The sequence below is a fragment of the Lissotriton vulgaris genome, chromosome 2_1, assembly GCF_964263255.1.
Source record: "Lissotriton vulgaris chromosome 2_1, aLisVul1.2, whole genome shotgun sequence".
In the NCBI taxonomy this organism is placed as follows: Eukaryota; Metazoa; Chordata; class Amphibia; order Caudata; family Salamandridae; genus Lissotriton; species Lissotriton vulgaris.
The window spans coordinates 1,845,039,761-1,845,063,115 of NC_141687.1; the positions used below are offsets into that span (position 1 = coordinate 1,845,039,761).

At 42.2% G+C, this 23,355-nt stretch overlaps 1 protein-coding gene across 1 annotated transcript in view; it reads left to right on the forward strand.

Moving 5' to 3' along the window:
• The window catches only part of IQCH (IQ motif containing H), a 1,013,078-nt gene that overhangs the window by 686,500 nt on the left and 303,223 nt on the right, over nucleotides 1-23,355 (forward strand). Inside the window, exon 14 of the mRNA XM_086958009.1 lies at nucleotides 7,216-7,407. Within this exon, the coding sequence (XP_086814135.1) occupies nucleotides 7,216-7,407 (192 nt within the window). The remainder of the gene's footprint in view (nucleotides 1-7,215; nucleotides 7,408-23,355) is intronic.

Consider the following 23,355-nt stretch of genomic DNA (forward strand, 5'->3'; position numbering starts at 1 on the left):
AATGGTGTATACTTAAACTAAAGTGGAGGGAATAAGTGAGGAGTAAGGAAGGTTGAGGAGTGGTTTAGTGAGGGACATGCACCCACCCTTCAAGAGATAAGCACTATTGCTAGTCAAAAACGGCCCTTCTATAGTTATCTCAACCCAAAAAGTCCCCAAACATTCATAAATGTAAGCCAACTCGAAGCAGAGGTATGCCCAACACCACAAAGTGCAAACCACTGGTACTGCAACAGTCTCCAGAGTAAATCATGGAGGTAGGGACTTAAAATAAATCTGAATAGTAAGTAATGTTAAAATAAATGAAATACATGACATTATTCTATTTAAAAATACTAATACATTTAATAAATGTATCTATAAATAAAACATCTATTATTGTATATTTATGTTTTTTAATAACTTTTAAAATTTTAAAAATGTAAATTATTTGATATTAAAAATAATTAAATGACTTCTAATTAACTGTATAAAACACTTTAATACATTTTTGTACATAATAAAAACATTGGTCTTTTTTACCTAAGGTGGAATTTTTTTCTTAATTTCAATTTCAGATTTTTTTTTAATTATAATTTAATTTAACCAAACAAAATAACTTTTTTATTTACCCCCTTCACTGCGGCGGCTATTCCGCCGCAGTGCTAAGGGGGCGGGCGGAAGAGCGGCGGGCGCATGCTGGTGACGGAACCGCTCCGTCACCAGTGTCGGTTGCGCTGTGCTTATGACGGAGCGGTTCCGTCATGGCCCCGCCCGCTCAATAGAACGCTCAGCGCAGGCGCGGAATTCGCGCCGCGCATGAGCGGCGGGCGGGCCATGACGGAACCGCTCCGTCATCAGCACAGTGCCACCACAGCTGATGACGCAGCGGTTCCGTCATCAGCACTTAAGGGGTTAAAAAGAAGTTATCAAGGCTGCAACATTTTTTAAAAAAAGACAAGTTGTAGAATTTCTTGGCACCTAATAACATCCCCATTTAGGATCTGCAAAACATCAGACCCGAAACCACCCCCTTCCATCCCAACCACGCACCACACACTTTACGGAGATCGAAAGACAAATATTATGCAAACATGCTCTTATACCCCTGCGCACCACTATTACATTAAACCGGTGAGTTGCTTACTACTAGCCTGTCAATTGGGTCCCGGGAAACCGGAGGCCCCAGGAGGGATAAATCGATGCCTCAGTATGTGGCCCAGCCCGCCCATATCTTCCAGTGCTTTTGCGGACAGCCCTGTGCCTGAAATACCACCACTTCAGCCGACAGGCACCTATCCATGGCTTTTTTCCAATTACCTATACTGGGCGAGTATGCCGCCTTCAGTGTTGTACAATGTCACGCTTAGCAAGTGTGAGACCCAGGAATAGCAGATGTCGTTTATATCTGTTCCCCCCGATGTTCTCGGTGCCATGTAGGAGAATCAGCCTAGGGTCTGTAGGGATTTTCCACACTAGCACCTGTCCCAAGCATGACCTAATGCCTGACCAGAAGTGTTGAAGCGCCCCACAGCTCCAGACCGTGTGGAGAAACGACCCCTTATCCGAGTCGCAGCAGAGGCACGTGGGGGATTGGATAGCCCCAAACTTATAGAGGCGTAGGCGTGTGTAGTATATCCTATGGAGATTCTTAAATTGGATCAACTGGTATCGGGTGGAGACAGCGGATTATCTAGGGCTAGCCTATGCCTCGGCCCAATCATCGTCCGTCAGAATGGGCACATTCGCCTCCCACGCTGCCCGAGTCCAGTGTATAGTGGTCGTGGAGTGTGTAGTGATTGTTTGATAAATTTCTCTAATTTTGTGGGGACCAAGATCTCCCATAAGCAACCGGCCTTTGAGCGGGTGGAACCCAGGGAGAGTTGTGAGGTCTCTTATTAGAGGGGACACAGCGTGATGGAGCTGCAGATATCTATGAAATGGTGGCCTCTGGAAGGACTTGTGCCTGGACCCCTGCATTATTTCCCCCAACATGGAGATCCCTATGTCATCCCACCTACGGATCCCCACGAGAGACGAGACCGGCCGGATGTGGGAGCCCTGCCAAAGAGGTGTTGCACATGTCAGCTTCCCCCACCAACCCATTTGGCGGACCACCTGCCTCCATATCTGGATGACTGTCCTACACGCCGGGGGTAGCTCCGCCAGCCACAAGGAACTATATAGGAGATGGAGCATCGTGGTTTCCGTCAAGAGAAGTCAGCCTGAGAGCCATACCGCCATTTGTTTATCACTAGAAGGTGCAATGCCCAATAGTATGCCCGAACGTCAGCCGCCGCTATCCCGCCACAGTATGTAGATTGGACACATGTTGCAAGCGCCACCCGAACCTCCCCCCCCAAGAAACCTATTCAAAAGTGCATTGATTTGACGGAACCACGTTGGGGGGATGGGAAATGGGTAATTCTGCAGCCGATAGAGCAGGCGTGGTAGAGACACCATTTTGAAAATGGCTGTTCTGCCACACCGTCGTCTCATCTCGAACCGCGGGGAGTAACGGTGCAATGTTACATGGCCATTCTACGGTCGGGCACCACGCGATATGTACCCCAAAGGTACTGAAAGCCCGCCTCCGCGACAATCAACTGCGAGGCCCAAGCTTGAGACCGCTGATAGGGGACAAAATGGACTTAGATGGGTTGGTGTAAAGCCCAGAGGTCTCCCCAAAGATCCGCAGAATCTGGAGCACCGGAGACCCGGAGACCCAGGGATCTGATATAAAAAAACAAGGCATCATCGGCATTAAGCACGATCCTATCCGAGCACTCCGGCGACCAGTCCAGAGCCCAAAAGACAGAGTCCGGGATAGCCAACACAAACAGAAGCGGGGAGAGTGGGCACCCCTGCCTCGTCCCCCTGCGGATGAGGAAGGGGCCCGAACAGTGACCAGCCACTCGGACCGATGCAGTGAGGTCGGTATGTAGTCATTTCACGTACGCCCTGAATGCTGTAACATTTTATTATATTATTCTACATTTAAAATAAATATACAAAATTAACATTAATATTTAGAATTTTGGGAAAAAATCCTCTTTTTAAAATGGAGATCTCCACCCTGATAGTAAAAGTCAACGCCAAGATACAACATAATCCTTCCTAAGTTCATAATTTTGTCTGTATCAGAAAAGCCCTTTACTAAATTCAGGCACAATCAATATCTGTGGAATCCTCTCCACTACCGAAAGTTTTTTTCAATCTTCCATGATTATTCAAAGGTGAAACAATCAGTATTTCTAATTCAGAATGTGTTCATAGTTCAATCCTTAAATTACTTCCTGGTTCCTGTGAGGGATGTTTTGGATTCCATACCACGTAGGAAGGTTTGAAACTCTGCAAGGCCCTTCAGTTTCTTTTTGAATTGTCATTCAGGGTCCTGAATGCTCATGATAGAATGACACGTGTGGTTAATTATGACTTTTGTCAGAGAGGTGGCGTAGCAGTGCCAACCACCGTGCCACTGCTCCTCCGAAGGTGATTCACGCCCGCGCACCAGATTACTACTACTTTTGTGGTCTGGAGGGCAGGCAGTGTGGCATTCCTGCTGCAGTGCGTCTTTTAAAAGCAGCTGTGCTTTGAAAGAGGCATTTCAATGGGAACTCCACACGGGGTTCCTTCACGGCATGGACTCAAATGTCCTTGCCATGCAGGAACCTGGGTGCATGCACACAATGGGTGCAATGGGTGCACATGTTGTGCCCTCCTGCATGCATCCCTAGGCTGAGGGGGCACAGGTGGCCCTGTAGGGCCCCCGTTTGTTTCAGCACTGCAAGTCCTTTCATGGAGGGAGGAAAGACCTCCATAAAACTACTGGCGGTCTTGAAACGTGTAATATGCATGGCGCTGCCGTAGCGGCCCCACCTGCATATTGCATAGTCCCTGACCTCCAGGCCACCGTCAGGAACGACGATTCCCTGGCTGAGCCGGCAATCCCATTATGGTCCAACCGCCCAAAACATAATTCGCCAGTCAGACTGCCGGTTCAGTGGTGGCTGGGTTGCCACTGCCGCGTCACAGTGGGTCTGGCGGTCCTCGGACCGCCAGACTCGTAGTTTGGCCCTTACTGTTGTATTAGATTGACTGATTCTTCTAGTAATTGGTTGATTGATTGAACTAAAAATATTGATCACACTTACTCGTAAAGACTTCAAGAGCTACAAACAGACAAGAGGGATGCAAAACAGAAAAGGAACGTTTTTTAGGCTTTGAGGAAGATCACATAGTACAATGTCACATGTAATCAGTAATGCAATCCAGTGAGTGAGTCCAAGGGCTGTAAAGGTAGAGTCGTCCTTCTGAGAGATTCTAAGCTTGAGAATGTGTCTATAAAGGCTGAGTCTGTGACTGAAGCTTACACGAGTGCAGATCTGGCCTAAATTCTTTTCCTATAAAAGAAGGTCCTGTATTGTAACAAGGCAATGGACACTGAACAAGATTTTGTTGTAGCACAGGCAGCAAGTGTGACTTTTTCCTGGACTCTATCATTATCGTACATCAGAAGGACACTGATAGATCTGACAGTCAGGGTAAAGTTAACCAGTAGAATATGCTGTGAGACATAGGTCGATATTTTGACAGTGTAATACAATTTGGTACTAAAGGGGTCTTAGCTCCACAATCTACATATTTTTTAAAGGATTAATTTGTTTGGATGTTTTGTATTACACCACATGACTCTTGTGGTTATTTCAGAGCACTCACACATTTAACAGATCCTACTGAAATTATTAGTCACCACGATTTATTATTTTTAGTGCAGGGAAGCACAGCAACGCATTTTGTCTAAACTGTCCTTTCTACCTTCCAGATAGATTGTGTAAAACATGTTCAGTGTTTCACTCCGGCAATAACAACCCTAAATTTACACACTTCTTGTGATAGAAGGTGTGCCTCATTTATTCAGTGCATTCCTGTTATCTTCTAAATGATGTTTTCGGTGTCATGTTTATTATGTTCATGTCCTATCGCCTGTGGAAGAAACTCTTTCCCTTCTTAAACCGGCTTGGAAAACAGTGTAGTGTATTCATGTGTATTTCTGTTCATATCTTACTGTAAAGCATTTCCGTATTCAAGACACTAGACCTAAGAAACATAAATTGCATAATGGTGGGATCATCAAAACTTTTTGCGATCTCCTAAAATAGTTGCTGCTTTGAGAACAGCATCTCTGAAACAAACATGTTTTTCTGTGAATGGTAAAAAACAAAGATTTTCATGTCAAAGATGATATCTTACTTTTGACCAGGTTTGAATTAAATTGAGGTATCTAGCATTTTTGTTTTCTGCCGCCAAAAAAGTCCTTTCTTCGGTCCATCAGTTGGGATGTTTACATTATTGGCCCAATTACAAGTGAATTAGTAATCACTGATATGGCCAGAAACAGGATCTACCAACTGCCTTAGCATTACAAGCAATATGAAAATACCACCTATCTTATATCTTTCTTGGACAATTCAGTCACAAAAAATGAAAAACAACGTGAGTTTTCCCATTGTTTTCTATTCCTAAGGGTCTATCTTGCACTGCCCGTAACTCTGCATCTTAGAATTACTGTTGACTTCTGTAACTTCGGGCTTCCAATTACAGCTCGAAAACTCCAATACATTTGTAATTGTAATCTCTTTAAATACTTGTACGCAGCATTCAACAGCTAAGTGGCAGCCAGCTACATTTTGCACATACGTATCCAGTGAATTTAATATGCATTGATCAACGGGAGCTAGAAACTCTGCTTCCTTTACATTGATCAGCTATTGCCTTTATGACGCAATGGTCAGACTCCTTTTTGTACAGACCAGACTCCATTTTGTACCTGATCATTGGCCTTTCTACCTTTGACCTAGACACTGTCTGTCCTTATCTCTCGAAGAACCTGTGAAAGTTTAAAATCTTCCAGATAACAACCTTGACAAAACACCCATGTGACATAAGTCTGGGACACGTTCCCTTTTATCTATGTTTCAAGATTAGATAATGCATATAAGATAAACAATGACATCTGAATTGATATACTTTTTTCATACTGGTTTATACTGGTTCGTCTTAAGAACGTAATATTGATGCACACAAGTTATGTCAGGAGTTCAATGGAAATTCACCAAGAATTTCCGTTGTAAGGTAAATGTTGGTGGCCGTTACTATCTAAACTCCACCAAGTGGCCACTGACTTAAAGAGGTATTCGCCCCAGATAATTGCACAAGATCCTGACAGAGACTGCCGTACTGCCATAGCATCCATTCCTGTGCTGAGAGTTGATACCAAGCCAATTTTGAGAGGAGCTAAGCCCAGCTGATGTGTGTTTTCCTTGCAAGGGAACACTCTCTCCTGGCCAAAGTCTGATAACCACAGTTTCTTGCTATAAACAAGTATGCAGTGCTCCCATGAAACTCTAGATGTAAATTGCTCTACTACATGCTCTGATGGCATAGCCGATCGCAGGCTTCTCCAATGATTAGCGCTCTGATGGTATAGCTGATCGCAGGCTTCTCCAATGATTAGCCCGATCGCACTGGTTCATCTGCAGGCAACTATATGTAGCTCTCCTGTGTGCAGCCCAGCTTGCTAATTAAGAAGTGTTTGCTTTGTTAAATTAATATAGCTATGTCAGAATTGACGAGCATGTATTGGAGATTTATAAAATACTTTTAAAGCTGATATTTAAATGATTAATAATGTGATCATGTCTGACGTGGTCACTATTAAAGCACTAAGAATGATGATTTTCATTCAACAGAAGTATCTCTTATTACAGGAAAGGTTGAAGACCCTTCAAATAGCCCACAGAAGCAGTCTTCAGGGTATTAGGTTGCCAATGAAATTCACCTATGTTAGAAATGTTCATATTATTCTTTTTTGTTTGTGACATACATAAGGTGCTGTTCTGGTTATATTCTGTGTGATTATGTTGAGCGGGGTTGTATGGGGTTACAACAACCTGGACTTTTATTCTCAAGCATTAGTGCTCTAAACCAAGTTCAGGCATCCGTGGGTGGGAAAGTCAAATGTAAAACAAAGCCAAAGTTCTAGTTTACGTCTGAGCTCCCTTTACTGAACATTAGTGCTCCCTCTGTGATAAGGAACCAATGGTTTAGTATTTCCACTGTCTTCCTAGGACTATACTATCAGAAACAACTTGTCTGGACTTGTGTATTTTTCATAATGAACCCTTAAATATGTCATTCACACATTGTTGCACATGTCTTACCAACTCTGCGCAGGTTTATGAAGTTCTCAGCCAGTTGATCACTGACAACCTGGAAGTGAACCGCTGGCTCTTCAAAATGGACGAGGCCTTTGATGGCCAGGGCACGGCGTACTGCGACATTGCGAATCACATGCCCTGCTACGGGCAGGCCTTAAAAGAGTACAGAAGGTACGGCCCCGAAAAGTGGATTAAGAAATGGGCACAGGTGAGTTCTTTGGTCATACTGCCAAAATACAGTTCTGCATGTGGTGAGTCAGCCCCCAGACCTTTTACAATGACGTTCAGTGAGAAAAGCTGTTCACAGCATTCAGGTCGGTTCCCATCCCGGGTAATTGTTGGACTGAAGTTTAGGGGAACGAAACCATAATACTTAGAAATGAGTGTTAGTAGTTTTGTTACAGGTTGAACCTTGAATTGTCGTTCACACTCTATACTTTGAAATGTATGTGCTATATCAATTAAAACTCCTCTGACCATAAATATATATAACCACTTGAAAGAAAGGCACAGCAATCGTTTCTTTGTAGGACTACATTAAATAATTTTTTTTCCAGATTTTTTTTATAGTTGTTTGTATACTATGGTTTTAAAACTCTATTTTGTCTCGTGTAAAAACATGGTGATTTCTGTAATAGAATTGTAACAATGGAAACAGTTGTGAACATTTTGGAAATGTATTATACGATGTGGTCGTACGAAGACATGTATTCGGGTCAAAGCACTGCCTGTTCCTAAATCCAGACCAATGTTTTTTTCTGCTTCTGTCTGGAAATGTATTGAAAGCACTAACAGCCGATTTTAAACACGATTTGTAGGTAAAATATTTAGTCACTGGCTCGTCATAATACTCCAGATCTATTTCTCTGTCAAGAATGAAGCATTTTTTTTGTGGCCCACAGTCATTTGTTTGCGCTTTGATTTAAAAAAAAAACAACATAATTTAGCTCTCCATCGGAAAGATCTCACATCATACATCAACTTTCTCTTACTGAGTAGTTCACAAGACGTCCACCTCAACATCCAAAATTATATCAGGTGTCCAACATTTTGTCTTGTGTCATTTTATGGTATCGTTGCTACCCAGAGTAGTCTGACCAAAAACTGCTTGTCATTTTCAAACTTTGCTGGATATGTGCCCTCCTTTCTCCTGTGCCATGTCACTTCACATCTCAGAAAGCTGAACACCTAAAAACAGGCTTAGCAGTCTGGTTTCCAGGTGTAGGAGGAGGCAAGCAACCATACGGAGATATGCGAGATTGAGGATAAGAGTCTGGATCCAACTATATAGCGGGGCCATTCGTGGCAGGCGGCTCGGGTCAGACAGACAGGACATAGTGCATAGCCACAAACCTCATGCATCGAAATCTGACAACGTGCTGCTTCAGAGGGATTCTCTTCTCCGGTGTACTACCCCCCCCCCCCCCAACAAGTGTTTGAGAAGTCCCACCTACGCATTCTGTTTCCCATAAACTCCTAACCCTCGTGTTCCAGACTTCCCTGGTGAAGCTTCAAAGTGCACCTGTTTAAAGTAGACTTATGGCTTATCTTCTGGTTCGTGGGGACGAAAGAGCTGGTGGTTCTGATTTGTGTTGCTTGATACGCTAATTCGGAGCAATGGGAGCTGAGTTTGACAAACACTACACTGTTTTAGTGCAGCGAATACAGTGGTGTGTGCAAGTAATATGTGGTCATGGATGTGATTATAAAAGTAATGCTAGTAATAAACGTATGATTGTGGGTACTAACGAGACAAACACAATAATCTGTTTAATGCCAACTCACATCTGTAACTAGGGAAACCTACCTATGACCAGCATATTTTTTCTGATGGAAATCCACGGCATTTGAGGCACATTGTGCCTCAGCATTTCAGTCTCAGAGGTTTTGAGGAGGTTTTTAGCAGTCCTACTAAACTGCCATTTCTCTGATTCTTTACGTGCATTATGACTGGGAAAACATTGCAGTTGAAATGGGTCTGGGTGACATTTTGAATCCCTTAACATTTCTATTTTTCAATTATATGTGCTACTCCTAGGTTTCATGGGATGCTGAGCTTCTTTCTGATGCAAAAAAACAAATGACTCTTTGTGGGTGAAGTTAGGTCTTACGCTCCATAGTCTGCAAACTCTGTGTCCTCTGGTAAGTCAGTAACTAAGAGGTCTTGATTTGAGTCTGGCCCTGAGCACTTTCATTTGAGTTTTACTAACGAATTCCCTCTACTGGATGTTACTTTCAGTACTTATTCCAGGTTTGGATGGCCTTAGTCTATGTGCACGCAACCCTCTGCCTCTGAATGATGGCCTCTCCAATGGTATCCTCGTATTTGGAGATCCTGGTGATGGAACAACTGATTTGAAAGGAATCCATTTTGAAGCCCTTCATGGTAAAGGTTGGAATGATACATAGATATAGATATCCAAAAGCCATGGCTATTTTTGCGACCGCAAATCTCCAATACGGCCTATGGCGATGGCAGTAAAAACAACAATACCTTGCAACCCAATATAAAAGTCGAAGCTAGTGCTAACTTGGTAGACGACAGATTTAGTTTATGGGACGAGTTGTACAGGTAAGCAAGTCTCTCACTCAAAGATGTCCATGAGCAATACTGGTTCTTTCTGGTTAAGTTAAAAGGCTGCGAAGCTAAGCTCCGTGTCTCAAACCACCTTGTTGTGACTACTGTCAGAACCATGATCTTCGGGATCTCCATCCAACTACGTGCTTATTGTGTACGCCTCATCGAAGTAAATATTACAGTGGACTTGCCTAAAATAAGCAAACTAATTGATTAATTTTCAATAATATGTATTACTTGTATGCAGCTGTTCATACAAAACAGGCTTCCTTAGAAAGTCAAAATTAAGTCACTTGGCTAGGAACAGCCAAGCATTACTAGAGAAGCAACAGCAAAGACACACCAAAAATTCTTAAAGCAGGCTTAGACTCAATGTTGCCTTCGAGACCATGAATTTATATCCGGTATAGTCACAATTTACCTGTGTATAAGGCATCTTGTTCAACGTTGTACAGGCTTGCAACAGACATCAAAAGTAGCAATTATGAGTACCCTGGCTTTGTTGAGTCTAAGTGTTAATTCCTAGTGTTTCCTTTAATCACTAGATTATGGTACATGAAGACACGGTTACAATGTGAATGATAAAAAATATGTGATTTATAATCTATAGCGGGACATAATTATGGTACATCTATTAGCCTTGCTTGCCCCACATTTGTAATCTTGAATGTGGAATTGCCACTGTGGCTGTTATTCCAGATTATATGATCTCAGGGTCTTTGAATTCAGTGCTCTACAAATGTGCATGTGTATGTTTTTTAGAAAGGGAAGGATGGTGCTAATCTTAAAAATTCCATAAAAGATTATACTGACCTGAATACTGCTGCAGTTGCTATTCGAACAATCTTCAGCTTCACCAAAATGGCACAAAAATCTCAAAAAGCCTAACCAGAAATTCTGTTAGAAACAACTTGTTTGGAGCAACAACAAAAGAGAGGAAATATTAGTGAAAATAGTTCTTAATTTTTTATGCCGTATTCATAAGAAGAATTAGCTACCTCTAAGGCAGGTTCACTGGAATTATGGGGCAAGGGAGAAGCAAATTATGCAGCTTTTTTGACTAAATTATATGGCAAGGCAAGGCAAATTCTGTGGAGTAATGCTTTACATTTTGAAGCAGTATTACATTACTATTTTGACATTTTTATACGTTAACGCTGGATGGGCAAAAGTTTCACTTCATTCATATCAGCTTAACACCTATATACAGCAATAAGCAACTAAAAAGTGACTTTCTGCATGATAAATGGCCTGCCACTGTGTAAAAACACATATTGTACCATTTGAGCTAGAATTTTTTTTTATCTGAAAATTATGCGAAGATGAAGAATTATGTTGCAAGTGCAACAAATCCATGATTATGCAGAAAATTATATGGTTGCAGATCTGCGTAATTTCTGCGGACATGCTTTAAGGAAAACATTAGTCCAGAAAGTTCATCAAATAAGAACTGAAGGTTTTTAGGACCAGTTCTGATAGGTACTTTTTACTGCAAATGCCATAAACTGCAGGCACCAGACTGGATCAAGAAAACTTTTTCCTCAACAATAACTTTCCAGCACCTTCAAGTAGTGCCATTCAAATCGGGCCACAGATCCATCTGCTCAGGATGTGGTTACACCAGCATACGTAATGTGCCATCTTACACAATTGCATCAGTTCCTATTTGTCCTTGACTTATCAACATGGGTCCCGAGGTGCTTTGAGACTTACCTGCAACATTCTTGTATGCTTTTCTGTTGCTCATTCTCTTCAGAGATGATTCTGGTTCTCATAATACCCAAATCAAAGTATCCTGCTCCATCTGTTGACATTTCCAAAGTCGAGGACTTTTCACAGGCCACCTTGGATATCTTCAGGACTTTATCACATCTCTGTGCCAATCCCCAAGCTTTGACCTGCACTTGCTGATTCAACAATTTCAATTGCTTAGGCCCAATGCCACCGACTCACCTTCTCCTCAGACATTGGACACAGCACCACTTCCCAATAAACATCTAGGCTGCTGGCCCAATTGCCCTCAATACCGATCCTTTGAGGGCCAACCCTTAATCTAGGACCCAGACATCCGCTCAAATGTAGGTGCTCTTCAGCTTGGATTCTGATGATTTTCACATGCCTAACCCGAATTATGGAGGCATGGAGGAAGATGATTGGGAAGCCGGTAACCTCCTCCCTCCTTATCACAGGGATGCTGTACTCTACCTAACACTTCAAAACACAAGGTCCCCAGAAGCTGATATCGCAAGCCCTTCTGCCACTTCTGAGTCTTTTCTTTCATGTCAGTAGCATGCAGGGCAGCAGTGGCACTTGAGTTACCCTTACCGACTACAGATCCTAAGTCCAGCAGCCATTGTTGGTGCCCCAAAAATAACTCTTGCCTTTAAACAAAGCAATGCTAAAATTACATAACCTGCATGGGAGAAACCCTTTTCGGGGGAGGTAGTTTGCAGCCTGATTACACAGCGTCAAATGCCCTAACGTTTCTACTTCAACTTCTTATCAATGTACCATTCTTCTGAGAACTTAGTGGCTTAGACATCATGAACAAAGGTAAATCCAGTGTTTTCCTATTGCTTCTCTAGGCCGTGAATCCAAATGGCTTGACTCGATGGGCTAAATGTTTTTGCTTCAGGCAACTGTCAGTGTTGCATGCCTCCTTTGACAGTGTGTACACCCCGTGTGGGAATTGGCAAGAATGGCTGAAATAGGCTGCCTTGACCATGTGAAGAAGCCCTTCTCAAATTGTCATGCAGTGAGGGATTGTGGTAAAATGAACCAGTACAGCTCGCTGTAGTTGCCAGACAGACATCCACTGTATGTTATGGAGGTATTGTGGTGGTAAAGTGTCATACCAAAAAGGTGGAGAAATAGAGAGAGAGAGAGAGAGAGAGAGAGAGAGAGAGAGAGAGAGAGAGAGAGAGAGAGACAAAGCAATTCCAGAGGGGTCTTGGAATTACATGTCAGTAAGTAATCTTGTAATAAGTAGCTCGGTATCAACATTCAGCCTACATAAATTACCTTATTGCGCCAGCCATCCTCAAGAAGAAAAAAATCGCAAACAGTGGAGTTCCCAGGAGTAAGGCGACAGCTGGAGGTGAAAGCATCAGAGGCCAAATAAGTACAGCAAAGTGCCAATAAATCAAGGTTATGCATGCATAAAACCCCAGGGAATACTACAGGGAAATATAAAAGGGTAAAGGATTTAGAACAGGTGATCGAACTTATCAACAGTGAGAATCCATTGCAAAACATGCTTTGACAGGCTATGCTGCACTATTCCTTTTCTGTACTCTCTGCCGGATCCCACATCTTCTAAAAGGAAGTGCTGCCCTGTTCATGCCTTAGTCTTGGAGGTGGGCAGTTTCACTCTATTGTCTAGGGACATTAAAGGAGGAGAGCATCACAGGATGTTCCTCCCTTTACTTTTTGGGACCCAGGAAGGACTAGGGTCTCGGACCCATTTTAGAACTGAGGCTTTTGATCTTATTTGTTCTGAAGGGCATATTCAGTAGTTCTCTTTTAGTTAGCTCCTTTTGACCTTCAATACACTGGACTGGATGGTGTCCCTGGATCATCAAGGTGCTTATTCCCATCTGCTGATCCTCCTTTCTCACAGGGTTTACCTCTGATTCACAGTTAGATCCCAGTGCTTCTGTTGGACTTGGTCCTCTCTGAAGGGTCACCCCCCAAATGTTTCACCCTTCCTGAACCCATTTTGTTGGCTTTTAGGACACTGTGCACTTTACCACTGTTACCCAGTGATAACATGTTTGTGCACTCTCCTCATACATGGTAAAATTGACTTACACCCAATAGGCATATTTAATTTACTTATAGGTCCCTAGTAAAATGATACCATGGTTACCCGGGGTCTGTAAATTAAATGGTACCAGTGGGCAGCAGCACTCATTGTCCCACCTACTAAATATAGCCTTTTAAAACTAGTCTGAGGCCAGCTATTACAGCATGTAGTGCAATTTTAAACTGCCAAATCAACCTGGCAAAAGAAATCTATTGTCAGGCCTAAACCATACTTTTTAATACAGTTAGGCCATCCCTGGAGTAGGCACAAAACAGCCCATTGAGCAGGGTGCATTGTATTTAAAAGTTTGGAAATGTTTTTAAGTTTCACATGTCCTTGTAGTGAAAAGCTTTTTTACTACTATGAGTCCTAGGTCTCCCATGGGATAGCATTGGGATACCTTCTTACATTTGATAAGTGTTAACTTTTTATTAGAAGCAGGTAGTAATAGCCTATTTGGACTCAAATGAATTGTAATTTAACATCCTCTTTAATGGTAAATTCGGATTTTAGATTACAATTTTGATAATGTCACTTTTAGAAAGTTTCCATTTTTCTAATTTCTGAGGCCTTCTATGAGTTTCCAGCTGCTTGGACCTATTAATTGCTACCCCATCAGGAATGCGTATTGGAACCAGACAGTGAACAACAGGACCTCGGTGGTGCTGGGAGAGGGTCATCCTGCCAGAATGGGAGAGACGAAGTTGTTCTCTGCATCACTTTTCAAGCGAGGTGTCTCAGCACACTCACAGAGAACTTGACACCAGGCTTTTGTCAACTCAGACATCTTGGGGACTTGGGCTGGGAGAAAGGAAATTCCAAAGCCATCTCTGGAGGGAAAACTTCAGAAGTTTCTTCCGCTTCAAAGCTGGTACCAGGTATGAATTGTGTACCCTCCGACCCACTCTTCAGTACACTCCTATTCTATGTAAAACTACAGAAGGACTGCTTGTACTCCAGAGGACTGCCCTGTTGCTTGAGGCATGCCTTGTTTCTCAGCAAACTTCTCTGCTGCAACCAGAACACTTGCCTGCTGCCTGAGGCCTGCCTTGATCTTCAGAGGACTGCCCTGCTGCTTGCAGCCTGCCCTGTTGCTTGAGGAGAGAGGGACATCTCCTTGGACCCAGGACTACCAGAGTGACTCCAAGAGTCAATTGGCTAACCTCCTGTTTTGAGATACAGGGACACAGCAAGCTTCAGAGGCTTCCCAGCAACTGCTGAGCTGACCTGCTGCAACTGGCCCTGCCTAGACCTACAACTGGACCTGCCTGAGCCCTGCTGGCATCTGCTGGAGTGAGTTCCTGATCCCCAATAGATTATTTCCCAGGTCCTGAGCTGTTGGCTGGAATCAGTGGAACTCCTCCTGGGAAATCCTGACGTTCTGAACTCACTGGACTGGAGAAGGTAACTTTTTCAACTGGACTAACCTGGTCCCTGTATGTGACCCGCATTCCATCGCTGGTGGCCTGAACTTGTGATTTTGTTCCACTCTAGCAGGACCAGATACCTACACTTAGTGTTTTCTAATTCCTGGAGAGCTATTTTCACTAAACCTTTAAAATTGTATGTCTCTGGTTCTAATGATTGGATGTTTGTTGTTTTGGTCTCATTTTAGTTATTAAATTCTAATTTATTTTTCTAAATCGGTTTGGGATTTTTACTTTAGTGTGTCTTCACTTTTTACTGTTTAGTGCATTAATACATTACACATTGCCTCTAAGTTAAGCTTGGCTGCTTTTCTGCCACGCTACCTGAGGGTTAAGCACAGGTTAATTTAGTTACTCTTGTGGTTCACGCTGACAAGGATTGTTGTTATTTGAGTAGGGTTTTACCCTCCTCAACCAATAACCCAATTTCTCACAGCTTCCAATTTGTGGTACTACTATTTGGCTTTATGGCTGCTCTACCAGTTTTTACCCAAGTGCTGGCTGCATATGCAGCTTCACTCGGGTGGTCAGAAGTCCAGGTATTTCCATACTGGAATGACTTTCTGGTGTGGACAGGATCTCTTGCTCTGATAACAGAACACCTGCAGTGCACCATAAGTCTTCTTCTTTGACTGGGCTTTCCCATCAACCTTTAAAAGTTACAATTTGCCTTTGGTCAGTGATTGAGCTTCATTGGCATGGTGCTGGACACTACCGGTATAAAACCCTTTCCTCTTTAGCGGATCTCAGATATTCTGATATGATTCTGTTATTTCTAAATTAATTTCCAATCCCCGGTCTACAGGTTCTTCGCCTGGTGGGCTTGATGGCCTTGTACATTCTGTTGGTGCATTATGCCAGATGCCAATTTAAATCCTTTCAGTGATGGCTCAGGAAACAGTGGTTCCAGCATCAAAGAAGTCTCCATTTGTGGAGGTGCCCCTCCAATCTCACAGCATGTTGTTACTTCGGTCCTCTTTGGTGCAAACCATCTATGTTTTAAACGTTTTCCTTTTGGCTGGGGTGCTGATCTGGTGGAGATGACAGTGCAAGGTCTTTGGCTCATATTGGAGTAATGAATGCACATCATTGTGCTAAAGTTGTAGGCTGCCTTCCTGTCCCTGAAGGCCTTTCTTCCCTTTAACTCGGGACTTGTTCAGATCCTTTTGCTCAGTGCCTCTACTGTTCATTATATGAGCAAACAGGGCAACATGGGTTTGTGGACACTGCAGGTGACCCATCTGGAAGGCTGTTTCAATATCAAGGCAGGTGCCTGGAGTCACCCGTCACTAGAGGATTCTCAATAGGGTTTTTTTGCCAAAGTGACAGACATAATCTTTTCCCGATGGAATGTCCTTTTGTAGACCTTTTTTGCCAAGCCATGAATAGTACGTGCTCTCTGTTTTGGTCTTGCACGTCCCTCCATGGGGTTCCTTCGGGCCTTTTTTTTATTCATCTGGTCACAGGGTATGTTCTAATCATTCTTTCTGATTCCTGTGTTTTCAAAGATCCTGCAGAAGGTGCAAGAATACTGAGCACTGCTCGTTCTCATCACCCTAGAGTGACGAGGATTTGATACACCGATCTGTTAAATCTCTGCCTCCTTTTCACTTCCCACACATAATAGATCTGTCTGCACAGTAGGAAGGTGAAGTTCACCACCCCAATCTTTAGGCTCTTTATCTACATTTGTGAGTGTAAAGACAAAGGACCTAACAGTGGAACCTTCTAAAGAGCAGCACCTAACAAGAGGTAACCCTGTGTGATAACTAATATCCCTATATTCTACTTGGGGGATTGTGTGCACACTGGACAGCAGCCACTGTAACTGTGCTCGTTCCTTACGGAACTAAATCAATTGATTATAAAAGCAAAGGTGCACCATCACATTTGACATATGATTAAACAAATTTCAAAGAGTCACAGAAAGCATTAAGTTCCTCAGATTGGTCTTCCTTTATTTCAAAAATAGATGAGGCAGCATACAGCCGACGCGTTTCGTCCCAATTAGGGACTTCTTCAGGCCTTCTGTAAGTAGTAAAGGCTTCTAATGAGCATGGCGGATGAGATTCTAAAGAGCAGATAAAATGGAGGATAAATATTTTGGATACCATTTAGATTTAGTATTGTAGCTGTTATTGGCTCACGCGCCGGACGGATATACACGTCATTTTGCTTTTTGGAGAACAGCGAACCTTTTTCAGTCACTCTGGAAACTCTTATTCTTTATCCATCTTGAGAAGCTTTATTTATCCTCCATTTTATCTGCTCTTCAGAATCTCATCTGCCATGCTCATTAGAAGCCTTTACTACTTACAGAAGCCCTGAAGAAGTCCCTAGTTGGGACGAAACGTGTCAGCTGTATGCTGCCTCATCTATTTTTGAAATAAAGGAACTTAATGCTTTCTGTGACTCTTTGAAATTGTTTAATCATATGTCAAATGTGATGGTGCACCTTTGCTTTTATAATCAATGCATTTGTGAGTGTATTAAGATGTGCTACGCCATATTCAAGAAATATCCACTGGCTGTCATTTGTGAGCATTCTATGAGGACCAAGGCTCAAATACTTTTATCAGAGGTGTGGTGATGGCTGATAACTGCTTGGCAGCACTTGGTCTTTTCTGCTAGCCTTTGCCAAACATTGCTGTCTGAGGTGTCTAGTGATTGATATTTTGCCATGGTTGCATGGTTTTCTTTGTTGAACAGCACTAGTCGACGCCACGTCCTGGAGGGGGTTATTGTCTATGTCTATGTGGTGTTATTTATATAGTGCAACTGTTACTCCTAGGGGTGCCCTGGTGCTACTGCCAAAAGGGTGAAAGCGGGGGAAGAAGAAATGAACTAAGGGCTGCAAAAAAGCCATGTCTTAAGCTTTATTCGAAACACAGGTGTTACTTTGATACAACTGCGGGTCAAAAGGTAGTTTGTTCCAGAGGGAAGGGCCCAAGAAAGAAAGGACTTTGCCCATTGAGTCATATTGCCTTATGACTCATTTTATAAAATCTACAAAATCATTTCTATGCAGTCAAAAAATCCCTTCATAAGCTTCATGTCAATTGAGATATATGATTCTATACAGATAGAACAAAAGACCCCAGTGGGTATTCCTGTGTTAGTTTGTATTGTCAAAAGGCTAATAAATCCCTCACCTCTAGTCTAAAGTCCCATATCAAAAGGGCTCCTACTACAATTTTAAGAAACATTCAAATGGGGAAAATCAGCAGAGCAGCCACATGGCAATCTATTAATATTTTCCAACGTATTATTGACACCCATGTTGGTAAGGCGGCATTACAGAACCTCTTTTGTTAGTCAGCTATCTTTCTGATACTTATCTGCCCCATTTCATAGGACAAGCTTACTACTCTATTTAGAACTCTTAGCTAACAGTGAAGATCCCTAGAAGGAATAGGAAATGTTGCTTACTTGTAATCCTAGTTTTCATGAAAGGAATCTTCCTTGAAGTTATATATACGAAAGTTAAAGTGATGATATAGTTAGGTGTTGAAATGATATAACAGCTAACATTTAAAAACAAACAAGCACTGAAATTCACCAGTTATAGTTTAGTGAGCTAACTATAACTTTCAACCCTGTCATGCACTGCTTATGACCTCACATATTGCATCACTCATGAAATGTTAAATGGCATAATTGATGACATTCCTGATGACATGGTAAACTGTGTGTAAATGGAGGGGTGCATAGTATGGAAATAGTATAAGCTCTGGAGGGAAGTGTGATTATGCATGTTGAGAGCTATATAGTGCACCATTTGTAGATTACTACCTTTTGGAGTGCAAGTAGTGCTGCATGTTAAACAAGGTAATGGATGAAGTCACCAGATGAGGCTTGCAGAGGTATGTTTCAAAGTAGGTTATGGCTTAAAGCAAAAGCCTGTTTCAAAAAATCGTGAGAAAGCCCGAAGCTTCTGTTAAATAGATTATCCACCAGGGGATATCTAGTCATGTGCCCGTGTTAAACAGTTGTAATGTATTTATTTTATTTATTTATGTGTTTTATATAGCGCTATAGGCACATTTTATGTAATGAGGATGTTTATACGGTGTGGTTGTTTATTTCCAGAACTTTGCGGTAGATTTTGAGGCATTGCAGATTTGTGAATAATTAAAATAATGGAATGTCCCATTCACAGGTGGTTTATCTCACCCTGGGGATGTAAACATGGCTCTAAGGGTGTATGAAAAAAAGGGTTTTCCTTGGCTAACACAATTCTAATTACATGCACATGTATTCATCAAAGATGATCTATATAGAGACACTAGGTCCCATGCCCTACAATATATCCACACACAAATTATGTAGCTCGAAACATTTATTCTTTTTGTAAAAAATCTTTGGTTAAAAAATATACACTTTAAAAAATTCATAAGCACAAAAAATGCTCATAATGAAACATATTGCAATTCATAGGCACAATTTTACACACTTAAATGGATAAAAACACAATGAATAACATTTTTTACACCAATTATTATATAAAAAGAATTACATGAAAGGAGAGAAACAAAAGACATTACTGATTAGTCATTGAATGTTACACATCTGAGAACCGAACAATTTCGAAATCTAAACCTGGACCAGTTATTTTTTTGACTACAGGATAGATTTGTTCTCTTGATTGTGTATAGGTGGCGTCGACGCGTTCCGATGGCTAACATTGATATTCTGCTATATTTATCAAGACTACGTGATCAGTCTCTCCTGATTTCTGGGCACTGGTTGGTTGCCACTGACAGGAATTTTCCTGGTTGTACATGTATTTATATAGCGCAAATCACCGACCCGGTATCTAAGCGCTTGCTTAGGGAACCCGTCCTGGTATTCCCCTGTGAGATAACCCCGGCAGGGTATCCACAAGGTGAAAGCCAGGCATCCCAACGCGAGGGGCCGTTGTGGAGATTAAGCAAGCTATTGCCCAGAGTCGCAGAGTGTGGACCCGTGAATCAAGTAGGCACCGAAGCGAGAATTGTCGAGTCCGTGGACATTTTAGGACTCAAGACCCGCCGAGCCGGGAATTGAACCCTGGTCCCGGGCTGACATCTGCTTCCAGGTCTGCCTCCTCTAACCAGTGAGCCACACCTCTCCACTTAACAGTCTTTGTCATAGGGAGTTTATTCACGGTTTCAGACTTCAGGCGTTTGGTCCTTCCCTATACTGCATTCTTTGAGCGAATGTAGTTGCTCTTCGAATCCGCCTTTCTCTTAGTTTTTCTTATCCCTTAGTTTTATGTGCCTTATTACCTTAATATGATGCGATTGTTCATTGGCATTTGCCTTGGCGGACTCTATTTCTTTTCTTTGGGTTCTACACCGATCCCGTTGAATCGCCCAGTACTCGTTACGTATGTGCTGGGGCAGAACTCTAAGGGTGTATGCCATTGTACCCAGCTCAGGAATGAGCGTAGTGTATTTGACCAAACTACGAGTGTTATTCATAGGGCCTGGAAGAAGGTGTTTCTTCAAAGACAAATGCATACATGTCAACCTCACGGATTAAAATTGTGGGCCATGTGAAGTCTTCAAAAGGGTAGTCCCAGTAGTCCCAATAAGAGTATGAACTCTTGTTCGGAGTGCATTCAAGGTTTAGAAAGAGGGAACTACATCTAAGTCCATAGAGGCATTCTTTTTGTTAGTTTGAGAACATTAGTAAAAAGAGGGTAACATCCACCAAATGGGAATGAATAATGATGTCATCAATTATGTCATTCCACGTGTAATAAGTGATGTAATATGTGAGCTCATAAGCAGGAAATGGTGGGAGCACAAGTTATAGTTGGCTCAATAAATTATATATTGTTAATTTCAGTGGTTTTTGGGGGTTTAAACGTTAGTTTTTATCTCGTTGCAGCACCTAACTATAACATCACTTTAACCTTTGTTTTTTCCATGAATTTTTAGTTTTTTTTTACCTAAAACATAACTTGTTACCATTAGTTATGTCAGTGAATATGTTTTTTTTAATCATATTCAAACTTGAGCATATGCCCAACATCTTCAGGCAACTTACAGCCAACACCCATGCTTTCTATTGGCTTCAGCAATGCGCAGTTGGGGAGGAGGAGTTTTGTTGCAGCCAGGCACTTTGCTAAACTCCCTTGCAGGCAGCTAGCCCTACCCCTCCCCATGTAGCCTTTAGCAGTGGGAAGCGCTGTATTTGTTGCTTTCGCCCAATCCCCCACCAGTGCCCAACTTCCTCTGTGCACAATCTTTGACCGTGCACAGTTGGAGTTGGCCGCAGGGCCCGGTTTTGGCAGCCCATGTTGCTGAACCCCTCCGTGGACAGCCAACTAATGCTGCACACAGCCTTTGGCTGTGTAAAGTGGGGGTTTACCACAGGACCCGAGATAAGGCCTGCACCCAAATCCTTTCATGCATTCGGGTACTACTGTGCTCAGCCTTCGGCTATTCATCATTCTTTTCACCTTGATTTTTGGGATTTTGTTACTTGTATAGCAGCTCACAAAGGAGTACTGCGTTATCCCACTGCAGTGTGGCACTGGGTCCTGCAAGAGCACTACGGTATTTGTGCCCTGTTTTTTTTAACATTGTAATCTCAGGGGGTTCCTGTGGGACCTCCCCCGCAAGAAGTGCCTGATAGGGTGCCCTTTTGCTCTTTTTTTAAAACAAATATATCTATACTTCTCCCACTACTGCTCCACAATGCAATTATGCGATGTATGCGTATTTGGGAAACCGGATAGTGTTTGTCTTCATTGTTGACAGCTCACAGATGTTGCTGAATCCTCACATGAACCATGTGGGTTGTGCTGCCCACATACATCTTTGGACAAGTGTATTGCAGTATGTAAATTATAAAATCACTCCTGCAATTATAAGAATTGTGTATCTGGAGTGGAGTTTTCTATAAAGATGATTTAACTTCTTTTAGATTGAGACCTTGTCTACATGCCTTGCATCTTTGGAATCCTAGATTCCCTCCCAGGCATGTATCTGATTTTTGCACTTCTGAGCTGTTGACCACTAATTCCTGCCATATTGACTTGCCATTCTAAGGTAAGTAGGGGATTCTTGGGAACAGAATGGCCTATCATTGGATCACTCTTAATAGGTTCCAATGTTTTGTTAGAATGCCTCGCAATCTTTGATATGTATGATAACCTGTGATCATCCTGTGTGTTCCCATCTCAACTGTCTTTTTCTCCTTTTTAGTAAATAGTAGAGTTTTCCTCTCTTAAGTACTTGCTCTCCTTTTTGCTTGCTCTAGTGTCTCATAGCTGTAGCCCCTTGCTGCAATCCTGTTTTGGAGTTCCATTTGGGCTTCCCTCAATGTGGTATCATCACTGCAATTGCTCCTCATGCTGGGATGTTTGGCATAAGTAATGCTATTTTTTAATTTGCTAGGATGGAAACTACTCTCAAGTAAAATGGAGTTTCTTGCTGTAGGCTTCCTATCTGTCTTTGTGAAATTGTTTTTTTTTTTTTTACAAAAATAGCCAAATCCAAAAAAACTGTATTTTCGAGGTACTGACATTGGATGTATAGTTGAAATTCAAGCAGATGTTATTCAGTTTTTCTGCAAATACCATAGCTGGTTCTGGGGTACTATTCCACAGAATAAAAGGGTCCATAGGACCACATTTTCAGATTATTCTGTGGCAAATTCAACCGTGAGCACCTGCTTCTCCCACCAGCCCATATGCAGATTAGTATAACTGGAGGCGAAGTAGGTGCCCATGGCCATTCCCGATTTGTTTGATAATATCCTTGCCAAAAATGAAGAAATTATTCTGCAGACACCATTCAGCCATCTCTAAAGGCCTTATTGTATTTTAGTGTAAATGAATGGGTCTGGTACCTAAATAATGTTTCATTGCGTTGAGAACATCCTGGTGAGAAATGCTAGGGTAGAGCGAGGGGACATCTAGGGTCATAAAGACGAAGATGTCCTCCCAGGCAATATCATATATTCTCCGCAGAAAATCTCCTGTGTCTTATATAAACGAGGGCAGATTTCGAACATGTACCTGCAGGAAGTAATCAATAAATTGGGAGGGAGTCTCAAAAGGGCCCCAATAGCTGATATTATTGGCCTACCCAGGGGATACAGTGTTTTTTTCATATATGTTAGGAATCAAATATAGTTAAGATGTCACTGGTGAATCAACTCTCAAAAACAGATATTTTTCCTGTAAGATCAAACCTATCCCCATCCACCTGGATAGCTCAGTGATATAGTTGTCCTTCACTTCCTTAATATTGTTCTGGGATACCATGCAATAACAATTTGGATCTCTTTTTGGGCGTTTTGCCTCTGTTGTGTACATGTCTAGGGGCCACAAAACAATATTCCCCCCTTGTC